This window comes from Rhinopithecus roxellana, chromosome 12 (assembly GCF_007565055.1).
Source record: "Rhinopithecus roxellana isolate Shanxi Qingling chromosome 12, ASM756505v1, whole genome shotgun sequence".
NCBI classification, from domain to species: domain Eukaryota; kingdom Metazoa; phylum Chordata; class Mammalia; order Primates; family Cercopithecidae; genus Rhinopithecus; species Rhinopithecus roxellana.
The window spans coordinates 24339977-24352971 of record NC_044560.1 but is presented as its reverse complement, the minus strand read 5'-3'; the positions used below and the strand labels follow the sequence as shown (position 1 = coordinate 24352971).

The following is a 12995-nucleotide window of genomic DNA, read 5'->3' as shown; positions in this document are numbered from 1 at the left end:
AGCATTTGCGAGAGCCAAAAGCTGAGACACTCTGAGAGTCACTCCCACAGACACGCACAGACCCAAACGCCCAGGGCAGCACCTCCACTTCGTTCCATAACCGTGGCAACCTCAGCACTGAGGGTGATGTTGAAACGTCTTATTTCAGCAAAAAGGCTTTCGCTCTTTTCCACCTGAGAGAACGCAGGGGTCGGCGTCTCCTCCCAGCCTGGGCTGCGCCCACGAAGGGCTCGCACTGCCCTCAGGTTAAGCATCTTTGGACTAGGATTGTTACAATCCCAGGACGACGTGGCCGCTGCGTTGGAGTGTTCAGTGTTAAAACGATGTCTCTTCGGGGCACGCGTTTGTGACCAGCAGCGGCTTCCCCTGCCTCCTGCCGGCTGCACGGCCGCACAGCTAGGGCCCTCCCATTGTGTTGGGGCAGGCATCCCAAACCGAGGCCGCTCCCTCCAGGGAGCCCTGCCTCTCTGTGCAGCTGGGCTTACCTCTTCTGGGTACGGAAACCCTGGGGAGTCTTTTCCATCGCGACCTCTCTGTAAGCTCTGCCCGCTCCTGGAGTGAGCACCCAGCATGGAGGTGAAGAGCCGCACATTTGCAGGCCTCTCCGCCATGGATCCTGGGGTGGCAGTGGCTTAGAGACAAACCTGGGCCTGTGCCTCTCGTCCTTGCCGGAGCCTGGCTCCCCTGCCCCCACCAGCGGGTCATTGCAGCCACGTGATCCCTTACCGCCCTCGCACCTGCTGTCCCCCACCACCCAGAGGCCTTCAACTGTGGCTGACCAGGGCGTGGACCTCACAACCTCTTCCAAGGCCTCCCCAGCTCTGTCCCTGCTGAAGCCCCCCACAACCCATCTGGGTGTGTGTGCGACGGCCCCCTCTTAGGAAAGAGTGGGGGACCCTGCCTGAGGCTCCTCCCGCTGTTGCCCCCGTGCCTTCTGCCTGCTGTGCGGTGAGGAAGAAGCACCGCTCCCTCCGGTGTAGGTCCCAGCTTCCTGAACCAGTGTCCAGACCTGTCTCTGTGCCCAAAGAGCCCACTTTTCAGAATTCTAAGAAAGCCATTCTTTCCAGCAGCCAACCTGGCTCTGGCAAATCCAAAGCCCTCGAACACTCAGTCAGCTGCATCTGGTTTGCATTTAAGGAACCCTCACTGTGCCGTGGCCGAGTGGTTCCAGGCAGGGTCCCCAGCCCGTGCCAGGCACAGGGGAGGGCAGGGCGGGGCAATGCTGGAGTCTGTGAGCGATGGTCAGGGTGGCCAGGCTGTGCTCACCAGGGTGTGCTGAGACTGGGGCTCTGGGGGAGCCATCTGTCCCTCAAAACAGCCATATCTGTGTCCCCTTCGTGCAGCTGCACAACAGGAGCTCCTCTCAGCATCCACTGGGTGACACCGGTGCCCTCAGGAGGACAGGCAGCCCCGCTGGGCACCTGGTGAGCGCCAGGGCACCTGATGCACTCCCCACTGGGTGGCCCCTCAAAGCCCACATCAGAGCCTGTCACCGTCATCCAGGAGGCTCCAAACAACAGAAATGACTGACAAAAAAAAGGACAAAGATGAAGAGTGACATACCAGCCTGTAATTTCGGGAGAGGCGTGCACAGAAGAGGCGCAGCAGCCCGTGAGGCGCAGCAGCCGGAGAGGCGCAGCAGCGCGTGCGGGAGAGGCGCAGCAGCGGGTTTCAATTTACATAAGAAGCACGGCCCACGCGGGAAAAGCACGTGCCTTTGTTACGACTCTCAGGCAGGATCCTGCAAAGTCTTCTTTGACTGCTCCCTAAAATAGGAAGAGGAAAGAGGGACCAAGGTTCCTTCACAAGCTGTGCCCCAAAGGAAGCCTGGTTTGTGGGCACAGAGGCCGTGTCTGCCCTCCCAAAGCCCAGCCAGGGCCACCAGGACCCCCGCAGGCGTGCTCTGACCCTCCGAAGCCCTCCAGGGCCTGCTCACCCTTTGTGCAGGGTGGCCAGAAAGGAGGGTCCTGCTGCAAGGGCCTTGCAGACATAGCCAGAGGCCAAGGCCCTGCACCTGTCTGCCAGGGCACCCCCAACTGCCCCAGCACGTCCAAGGATGTCAGGGAGCCCCGAGGAGGAGCCCCACCCACCCCTGTGGCCACGTGGGGCAGAGTCCAGGCCTGGAGGGCCACGGCTGCCCTGACTCATGCTGCTCTGGCAGGACGACAGGGAGAGGTGCTGACCAGGAGAGGGGTCCCGAGTGGCTCTGGAGAGGCTGCACGAGGGGCTCCTGCGCCATCCGCTGAATCTGGCTCCCAACGCGTTGCCTCACCACGTGCCCCATGTCCACCTGGGGCCGAACCCCAGCTTGTGGGAGGGGAGACAGCATGGATGGGATGGCCCTCCCTGTAGTGGGCGATAGACGCAGACCAGACATGAGGGCCCCGCACGTGCCCACCGCCTGCTGCCCGGGAGGGGACGTGTTTCTGAGAGGGCCTCTGGCTGCATTCCTGCAGAGACATTCCAGGCGTGTTACGGGATTCCACAAAAGGACAAAGTCCTGTCAGTTCCTAAAAGATGTGAAATTATGTCAGCTGCAGAAGAGGGACTCGGTTTGATCAACGTGGCCGTGATTTTGCCCAGCCACACAGGAGAATTCCACAGGAATGGTGGGGGTGGTGCTGGCCCCAGAAATCCTAACTCCACGCTTCATGATAGGAAAATGTGGCCACCCGAGCCCCATCGGCCCGGGACGGGGTCCATCAGCCCGACCACAGACACGGGTGCGCGGAGACCTTGCGTGTCACGGCTCACGGGTGGCTGTCGGCGTCCAAGCCCCTCCTCCCTCCTCGGCTCCAAGAAAAATGGGCTTAATTAAGACTTCTGTGATTAGTCATTTAATCAGTCATTAGGCCAACACAGATGGAGTCAATTAATTTTTTTTTACTTGAAAAGATCATGGAAGCTCCACAGCCCACAGAGCCCCTTCCTGGCACCATCGCCAGTGACCGTGGAGCGTCCCACACAGGCCTTCATCCCCTTTGAAAGGCCACCGGTGGGGACAGGCACCTGGGCTCCTCACCTGTCCCAGGCCCAGAGGGCGCAGGACACCGACCCGTTCCTCCCTCATCTGCCACGAAGAGGTGACAGGAGCCAGGAGAATGGCCTTGGAGCCAGCAGCCGCCACTGGTGCCCAGAGACACGTGAGGCAAGAGCCTGACCATGCACCTGGGCCTGTCGTGGTTGGCTGGGTCTGAATAGGGACAGGACTTAGGGCGGCAACGTGTCCTTTCTCTGAGCGTGAGTCCTGGCCAGCACCCTGTGGCCAGTTAGGTGCAGGCCTGGCCAGTAAAGCAGCCTGTGATTCGCAGCCTAGGTGGGGAGGCCCGTGCCACCAGCTTGCCTGGCCGAGGGGTGCGGATGGAGGAAGCACAGAGAAGCCCAGCAACCACCCCCACCCCAGCCCCAAGACGGACAAATAGAAAATTCCCACAGGCACAAGCCAGGGGTCCCACCTCACCCACAGCTCCCCCCAGTCCTCTCCTGGGCACGCTGGTCTCCGCCATAAACACACGGACACAGCCCAGCAGCCCAGCCTGCCCCTTGGCCTGAGTCTGGCCTGCTCACTGCTGGTGCCATCTCTGAGCATCCTTGCCAGTGCCTCCTCCACACTACACCTGCACGGGGCCCAGCCCAGTGGGGCCTTGGAGAACATGATCTGGAATAGACTCTCAACAGACCCAAAGGGGCCCGCATGATGCAGTGGCGACTCTGGTCTCCTCGGCTCACCTGCTCACCCTCCCCAAGGGCTCTGCCTCCTCTCTGGGCCTTGCCACCTACTGACCCTGTGGCCAGGAGGTCCCACTCAGCCCAGCCCCTCCATCCCCAGGGAAGGCGCCCAGGGGATGCCCTGGCCCGTGGGTCTCAGCCTGCACCTGGCTGTGGTCCTCATGGGATCTGGCCCCAGGGTGGGGGACTGGTGTCCAGCAGGCTGGGGGCTGGGCACACAGGGATGAGAGCTCCCAGGACAATGGGGTGGGCTGCAGGGAGGGCACTGGGCAGCTGGGGGCACCAGGGTCCTCAGTAGGCAGCACCAGGCGCCCTGGCCCCACTGCTGGAAGCACCTCCAAGTGGGAGTTCAGCCACGAGAGAAAGGGATTGACTGCGTTCTTCTTTAGAAACTTTTTTTTTTCTGAGACGTAGTCTCGCTCTGTAGCCCAGGCTGGAGTGCGGTGGTGCCATCTCGGCTCACTGCAAGCTCCGCCTCCCGGGTTCACGCCATTCTCCTGCCTCAGCCTCCCAAGCAGCTGGGACTACAGGTGCCCGTCACCGCGCCTGGCTAATTTTTTTGTATTTCACCACGTTAGCCAGGATGGTCTCGATCTCCTGACCTCGTGATCCGCCCACCACAGCCTCCCAAAGTGCTGGGATTACAGGCAAGAGCCACCGCGCCTGGCCTAGAAACTTCTAAAGGTTGAAAAACGAGCCCTGTCTTGTCCAAGCAGTGATACTAAACCAAACCAGGTGTGAGGGCCAGGCGGGAACAGCTGGGCCCACGGATGTGCCCAGTGCTCAGGGGGATGTGCAATGATAACCCCACAGCAGACGGAGGGGCTGGGGCAGGGCAGCTGTTAACTCTTCGCACACCCGCACCGGCAAATGCCCACAGGTGAACAGGCTCCCCCAAATAGAGAACACCTCTCAGGCTTTCCAAGACCTGAAGCTGACCGCCCACTGGGGACAGGGCACCTGGGGGTCTGTGGCGGTTGCCTCCCCAAGGCCTGGGGCCAAGAATCCAAACTCTGACCTTTGACCTGGGAAAGCAGTCACAAAACCACCATCATCTCCCCAGCCTGCGGGCGCAGAGGGGCCTCCCTGGGAGGGTTCCCCTGGCAATGTGGCCCCCAGTTCCTTGGCCCAGGCCAGGGGCAAGAGGCCTCCCTGGTGCCGGCATGTTCTCCAGGTGCTCCATGGGGCAGGACACACAGACTGTGCTCTGGGAGAGGAGCCGGGACTGGCGTCTGCACCCGTCTGTGTCTGTGCCTGGGGCTGTTACAGAAAGCACTGGCCCCTGGCTCTCATTTCTTGGGGATACTAAGGAGGTGACAACGGTTTCCAAGCTGGCCCCAGATCTGCGGCCAAGGGTCCTGATTTTTGGACTTTCACAGGGGCTCCCAGAGCTGCAGAAAACCCTGGGGTGTGCCTCCTGCGCAGCAGGTGGGGAAGCCTGGGTCCTTCTCTGGAAGTCACACCCCCCCACCTCCAGGTGACAGATTCCTCCTGATTGTGTCTTGCTTGGCTCTTGCCTCACCAGCTCCCGGCACATCCTGGTGGCCCTAGAGGCCATGTGGAACCCCAGAGCTGGGCAAAGCCTCCTGCCCTTGTCACCAGGATCTGCCTGGACTCTCTGACTCCCAGGCATGACCCCTGACGGCTCCAGTGGGCGCCCTTCTCCAGGAGCCGGAACACCAGGCCAGGCCTCAGACCCCTGCCATGAACTGCCCTCCCTGGCCTGGCAGCAGACTGGCCTCAGGCCCAGCTCTAACTTCATGCCCAGGTCAGGGCATGCCAAAGCCGTGCATGAGGAACATGTCCACGTCACAGACTGGAAGACTGAGGACAGCAAAGGCCGAGCCCAGGCCCGAAGGAGCGGGTCTGGGTAGACAGGGTCAAGGGCTACAGGCTGCCAGAGGTCCCTTGCTGGGCCTGCACTCGGCCAAGGCCTCTCTGACGCCGTTCCCTGGAGCTCTGCTCGGTGACTCGCTGCTATCTGCACACAGAAGCCTGTGAGGAGCTCCTCAGGGGACATCTTGGCTTCTCGGGGCATCTGGCCTGGGAAGGTGCAGTGAGGGGGGCTGCCAAGGCCAGGAGCTCACTCGGGGACACCGAGATGCGATGCAGGGCCTCAGGAAAGCAGCCCTTACCCATCAGGGTGGCCAGTTCGGCTGACAGGCCACTCTGGTCACTGCCAGAGGCACAGGCAAGAGGAGGGAGCCGGGCAGCACCTGTTGGCCTTGCAGAGGTGGTTGCCTGCCCACCATGCCTGTCCCTCCTCACGGCCCTCCACCCGTGCCGCCTCGTCCACCTCATCTCCTGTCTGTGCTTCTAAAAGCCACAGAGGCCACTCGCAACCGGCCACAGCCTCTGGGCCTGGGGTCAGCAATGGAGCCCCTGCGGCCTAGACACCGCCCACCATGTTTCTGTGTCTGTGTGAGCGCTGGGGTATCCACAGCACGAGTCCGTGGGGGCAAAACAGGCCTCAGATGTTCAGCGCTGCAGAACAGGCACACATAGACCCTGGGTGAGGCCCGGACTGCTGTGTCTTCACCCGGGTCCCCAGACACTGACCCCGACAGGGAGGCCAAGACTGCCAGGCCAATGCCGGGCCAGACCTCCAAAGGTCAGGAGGAAGCAGGATGTGTCTGTGCGGTGGTGGCAGCTGCTGCCTCGGGCAGAACTGGCAGGAAACGGCGCCGGGGTGGTGCAGACTCACTGGGGCCTCCAGTGTCAGGGCCGTCATGGCCAGTGACTGAGGGACAGGAGTGAGGGGCTGGCACCCATGTGAAGGTGCAGTTCCAGGCACGCAGTGGGCGCCCAGACGCCCCCCAGGCCACTGCCTGCACCGCCTCCCCATGTGCGGTCTCTGTGGACGCTGGCCTCAGGCCTGCTTGCCGTCCGTGGGGCACCGATGCCTGCGTGGACGCTGCGTGGACACTGGCCTCGGGCCTGCTCGCCGTCCGTGGGGCACCCATGCCTGTGAATCTGCACTGCCTCCTCCCTAGGCCGAGACTCCCGAGCTCCTTCCTGGCTCTGCCTGTGTTTTCCTCAAAGCCCTGGGGGTTCTGTAAAAACTCTCAGGATTCCTGTAATCCTGCTTCTTTCTCTAAGGCTGGCAGCCTGGCAGACTAGTTACTCTCAGTGCTGAATTATATACCCCGCTTCCCCTCCTTGCTCACACTCCTGTGTCTTACATGGGTCCTGGGGCCTGGCAAGACCCATTCTCCCCACTCGAAATGAAGTCATTTCAAAGTCTTCTTTCATTCTTTTTCACCCAGTTGCTGCCTGTAGGATTTAGGTTTGTCGATGGGTAGGAACCTGGCCAGTCAAGGAGCCCTTGGCTCTCTCCCAGCTCTGGGTGGGCTGTTGACCCCCTTGAGCCACGAAGGACAGGAACTGGCCAGCCACAGAGGACAGGGCGGTGGAAGGAGGCCGTGGGATGGTGCCAGCAGGCTTCCCCAGGCCCATTGGATGGGTGATTCTGGACACAGCCCAGCACACCTGGGGCTTCACACAGAAAGAACGTCTCATCTGGGTGCGGTGGCTCGTGCCAGTAACCCCAACACTTTAGGAGGCCAAGGTGGGAGGATCATTTGAGCCCAGGAGTTTAAGACCAGCCTGGGCAACATAGTGAGACCCCATCCCCACAAAAAAAATTAAAAATTAGCTGGGCATGATGGCATGTGTCTATAGTCTTAGCTACTTGGGAGGTTGAGGCTGCAGTGAGCCATGATCAGGCCACAGCACTCCAGCCTGGGCAACACAGTGAGACCCTGTCTCTATTGCTAAAAAAAAAAAAATTCAACAAAGGCCAGGTGCAGTGATCCCAGGACTTCAGGAGGTGGAGGTGGAAGGATTCTCTTGAGCCCAGGACTTTGAGACCAGCCTGGACAACATAGTGAGACCTCATCTCTAAAAACTTTTTCAATTAGCTGGGCATAGTGGCACACTCCTGTGGTCCCATGGGCATGGTGGCACACTCCTGTGGTCCCGTGGGCATGGTGGCACACTCCTGTGGTCCCGTGGGCATGGTGGCACACTCCTGTGGTCCCGTGGGCATGGTGGCACACTCCTGTGGTCCCATGGGCATGGTGGCACACTCCTGTGGTCCCGTGGGCATGGTGGCACACTCCACACTCCTGTGCTCCAAGCTCCTTGGAAGTCTAAGGCGAGGGGGTTCCTTGCTCGAGCCCAGGAGCTGGAGGCTGCAGTGAGCCGTGATTGTGCCGCTCATTCTAGCCTGGGTCTCAGAACAAGACTCTATCTAGAGAAAGAAAGGAGAGACAGACAGAGAGAGAGAGGAAGAAAGAACAAGAGAGAAAAAGAAAAAGGGAAGGAAGGAGGGATGGAGGGAGGAAGGAAAGGAGGGAGAGAGGGAGGGAGGAAAGGAGGGAGGAAGGGAGCGAGGGAGGGAAAGTAAGATGCACTTCTGAAGTGCATCTCCCTGTCCGGGGAGGAGGGTGAGTGTCCACACGGAGCCAGCCCCTTGTCCCTGCAGCAGGAGCATCCGAGGCACCTGCCGGGTGGCCCAGCTTCCCCATGTGCAGGGACTGCCTCCTCCCCAGTGGCTGAACCATGAGGAGCTGCTCACCAGCAAGGCCGGCTGCCGGGGCCTGGTGGGCCGGGCTGGGCGGGAGGTTCCTCCCACCGTGGGAGCTGCTGTGGGGACAGTGAGGAGGGGTGCAGCGAGGGTCTGGAGGAGGCTCAGGTGCCATGACCATGTCCTTAGGGCCCACCTGCCCCCCTGACCCAGATCCTGCCTGGCCATGGCCCCGCCCCGGCCCGCGGGTCCCCCGAGACCCTGTCCAGCAGGAGGAACGGGCCCCTCACTTGTTGCAGATCAGAAACCAAGGTGGGTGGTGGTTCCCCCAAAGACTGCCTCAGGGCAGGAGCTGCACCCCCCAGGGAGCCAGGGCAGTGAGTGTCTCCATGGGGAGGCCTCGGCAGGACCCCGGGCCCCTCCCATCCTCACTGCTACCTCTCCTTTCCCAGCCATGGCGCTCCCAGGTGACACTGGACCTCTGACCCTCCGAGGGGACACCGTGCCCCTGCCGGGCCTCCTGGCCCCTCTTGCTGAGACTTCTGCTGCTCCTCAGTTGCTCCCTGCAGGCTCCGGCGTCGCTGCCTCTCAGGGGCTTCGGGCCTTTCCCGCCCTTTAGGATCTTCTTGGCTGCACTGGGGAGGCCTCCTCCTTGTCAGAAGCCTGTGGAAATGGGGTTGTCAGTCCCACTCCTGCTCCAAGGCCATAAGCACATCAATAATTTAGACAAAGAGGATTTGCACAGGGCAGCCCACGGGCCCGAGGGGCAGAGAACTGGGTGCAGGCTGCCAGAGGACTCTCCCTATCCTGCCCGTGGCCCCGAGGTGGAGTTTGCAGGCCTCTGCTGTCCTGGGGCCCCGAATGCACCCTGGAGCCACTAGCCCTGGTTCGGGTCAGGGATGCCACATTCTGGGGGCCCAGACAGGGCATTCAGGGACCTCACTGTGTCATCTCCACAGGCCTGAGGGGAGAGCCACGGAGGAGCAGGCCGCGGCAGCATACCCAGGTAGGTGTGCCACTCTCTGGAGAGGCGAGAGGCCACAGCCCAGGGCTGGGGGTGGGGTTGGGGGAACTCGGCCCGGGGTCCCCAGAGGCAGGTGGCAGTGGGTGGGGGATTTGGGAGCAGCCGAGCCCTCCCAAGGGCCTGAATGGGAAGGGGCTGGGGGTTTGGGGGCTGGGGACGGTCCAGAAAGATTTGAAGCTGGGCCAACACAGCCCTTGATGTGGGGAATGTCCTAGAAAGGAGGAAGCCATGGGGACAGGGAGCACGGAGGCGCAGAAGCCTTGGGGTCCAAGGGTTGCCAAGGGGAGCTGAGGGGCAGCTGTCGAGGCCCACGGTGGCTGAACCATGAGGAGCTGCACCCCAGCAAGGCCGGCTGCCGGGGCCTGGTGGGCTGGGCTGGGCGGGAGGTTCCTCCCGGCATGTGGGCTGCTATGGGGACAGTGAGGAGGGGTGCAGCGAGGGCCTGGAGGAGGCTCAGGTGCAGACCCTCAGCCGTGGGGCCTCCTCCAGTCGCCCCAGTCCTGGGGCTCAGCCCCACAGCCTAGGCCTGGCATCCCCCTCCAAGCCAGAGGGGCCAAATGCCAGGCACCTCAGCTACACAATGGCTTGGAGCCCTAGCAGGGCCCGAGCACCGCGGCTGACTGGGTGCCTGACGGAGAGCGGAGCCTCTCTGTCCGCTGGGCCAACGTGAATGACCTTCCTCTGGTGTCTCTGGGGTTCTGGCTAGAGAGCCAAAGGCTGGAAGGTCTGGGCCCACCGCTCACTGGGGTCTGGATGCCACCACGGAGCTGCCTCTGGCACAGCGGGAGCAAGCGGAGCCACCCTGGTCATGGGGACCGCACCAGTGCGGCCAGGGCTATAGCCAGCGAGGCCTTGGTGAGGGGTGGGGCCGGAGTCCTGGGCGGTGTCTCCTGGGGTCCCACAGCGGCCCTCACACCATCGACCAGGCCACCCCGTCCCGGCCATCCCAGGAGGAGTAGGTGGGCGAGGGTGGGGGCGGGACATCACCACATCGACGGCGGCTGGTCCTGGCATCTCTGCACAGCCGCCCGGCCAGGCTTTATGTGCTCAGTGGAGACAGCTCAGGGGGTGAGGAGCGAAGGGAGATCCGACGTGGGGGCCATTTGGGGCTAAGCCACATATGTATGGCCGAGGCCCCGGGTGAGAGCTGGCCCAGGGCTAGATCATGTGGCCATCGAGGCCCTGCCTGCCGTATAGTGGCCACCAGCCAGAGCCCTTCCCGCCCTTCCCATCTGCCGGGACGCTGGTCTCAGGAGTGGGGTCAGATGGGGCCTGCGGCCGGCTCCTCAGCCACTGCCCACTGAGCTCTCGGCCCCCCGGCCAGCGCCTTGGCAGCCGCTGGTATAGCTGGATTCCTGGGAACACCTAGAAACCAGGCTGCTTGGAAACACTGTGGCGTTGCCATGTGGGGCCCTTCCTCCGCCCGCCAGGGAGGCTGGCCCTGGTGCCCAGCGCTGTGGCCCACACCCGCCAGGTTGCAGAACGTGTGTCCCCCTGCGAGGCCCCCCAGAACCATGTTTTTTTCTAGAGGAACTGACTCAGGGCCAAGTACATTCCTCCCGGCCCCCGAGGCTCGCTCTTGTCCAGCCCTGGGAACGCACAGGCGGCCGAGCCCTTGGCCTGGCCGGAGGAGGCCGCCGTTCTGCGAAGAGAGCGCTGTTTTCCAGGCCGGCGTCTGGAATGTTGCTCTGCCTTGCGGTGTGAGCCGACTCCTGCCCCCATTTCAGCTGCGGCCGCATTCCTGGTGTGAGCCCGGGCCAGCCGAGGCGCCTTTTCCACTCTCTGGTGCCAGCCCCGGCAGGCTCAGGGGAGGGGAGAGGACGGTTTCTATGGCAACCTCACTTTTTGTTATTTCTTATTTTCTTTTTTATGGTTTCTCCAACTTTGAAGCTCTCCAGACAGTTTACAGACTGTGAAAGGAAAAGTACTTTTCCTTCTCTGCCGAGTCCCCCCAGCAGGGCCGCCCTCCAGCCCCACCCAGAGAGCGCGGGTGTGGGGAAGGGGCCGGGGCGGGGGCTTCGAAAGCAAGTCACACACACCTGCCTTCAGAGCGCTCGTTATTTTTAAAAACAGTTTATAGAGGAAATGAATTATTTTTCTTCTAAAAAGTAGGAAAGTATTTGCAAAAGAATCCTCCAGGGACCCACAGCCAGGTCAGCGGCAGGGGCTGGAGAGTGGCCGCCGTGTGAGGGTCGTGTCTGTCCTTGCCAGCCTCTGAGTCGGAGGCCGTAGCTGGGCGGTGGCCTGAGGTCAGAGGTGGTTTCCTTTACCCAAAGTTAGTTTATCCACCTATGCTGACTGTGTGTCCAGCACCCCAGGACTGGTCCGGTGGCCGGTGCTGTGGTTACAGTGCCAAGAATCCCAGAACCCGAGCAGAGATGACCAGGGTCAGGGACACAGGAGCCAGTGGGCACACGAGAGTGGGCAGTGGGCTAAGGCCAGGGAGGGCAGGGGACAGGAGCCTGCTGAGGACCAGCCCAGCCCGCCCCTTGCAGGGGAGTACGTGCTCATGATCCATGACGTGACCACTCCGCCATTTCTGGGACGCACACTGCCCCCCGCCTTCAAACACCTGCGGGTCGTAGTGAAGAGGGCTGACCAGCCACCCCACGTCCTGGAAGAAGGCCTGAAGCCTCAAGTGGCTGGCAGGCCCATGGCTGCACCCCAGAGCCACCAGCGCCTCGGTGAGGCCCCGTGTCCACAGGAGGCCACCTCGGTGTGAACGGCAAGAAACTCTGCCTCTGCTTGCGGGACCCTGTCCCCGATTCCCCAGAGCCCTGCGGCTGTTTGAATACAATGCTCAGTGGCAGCTGTGGAGGGCACTGCTCCTTGGGCCCGACGCCCGCAGCGAGGCCCTTTCCACGCACCCACATGCTCACGGGTGAGGCCGCAGGACTGGAGCCCGCGTCCTCACTCACTGCCGTGGCCTCCGCTCTGCGCAGAGCCCTGGGAAGCCTGGGGGCTCAGGCGGGACACATGGGGTGACTCGTCTCAAGGCCAGGCTGTGGCAGTCGCCCAGGCACCCTTCGAGGCCAGCATGTCTGTCCCACCCACACTGTTCCCAGGCCCAGCCACGGTCGGTGCCGGAATTCCCTCCCAGGCTGGGGATGGGAAGGAGGGTCTCTGTCTCCCTGCCACAGAGCTCTGCAGTGAAGCCCAGCCAGGCAACCCCCTGGCCTCCGCCTGGCACTACCCACTCCAGGCAATCCTGCCCGCAGGACAGGCTCCCATGGCGAGAGGCAGGAGGCATGCGATCAGCTCTCCTGACCCGGTATCCTGCCTGCCTGACGTCCCCACCCCGCACTGAACAGGGAGGACGGTCAGGGACATTCTACGGCTGCCTCTGGAGGGCCCCTTAGACACTGAGAGGGGCCAGAAGGTCATTGGGGAGGGGGCACTGAGGTGGCCCATGGGCAGCCAGCCACTCAGTCAGCACAGAAGGTGGCGACTGCAGACACCCTGCCTCCTGGCCCCGCCGCGCCTGCTCTGGCCCCTGGCTTCACCCTGCCCACCTGGGGCCTGCACAGCCTGGCTGGTCTCACCCTCTGCCCTCTCAGCGCTGGGCAGGGAGCCAGCCTCCTCAGGCCCTCGCTGTCCCGGCAGCCCCTCAGACCCACCCCTGTTCTTGCAGCCCACCCTCTCAGAAGACCACTGTTTGGAGCCCTGGGGAGGGAGCGTCCAGGACCCAGCTCCAGCCCTACACCAGGCCCGTGC

At 62.6% G+C, this 12995-nt stretch overlaps 1 protein-coding gene across 1 annotated transcript in view; it reads left to right on the top strand.

The window, feature by feature from the left end:
• MORN1 (MORN repeat containing 1) overlaps positions 1-12093 on the top strand; it is a 68345-nt gene extending 56252 nt beyond the window's left edge. Inside the window, exons 13-14 of the mRNA XM_010352587.2 lie at positions 9217-9263; positions 11777-12093. Of these exons, the coding sequence (XP_010350889.2) occupies positions 9217-9263; positions 11777-12003 (274 nt within the window). The 3' untranslated portion in view covers positions 12004-12093. The remainder of the gene's footprint in view (positions 1-9216; positions 9264-11776) is intronic.
• Positions 12094-12995: the final 902 nt, after the last annotated feature.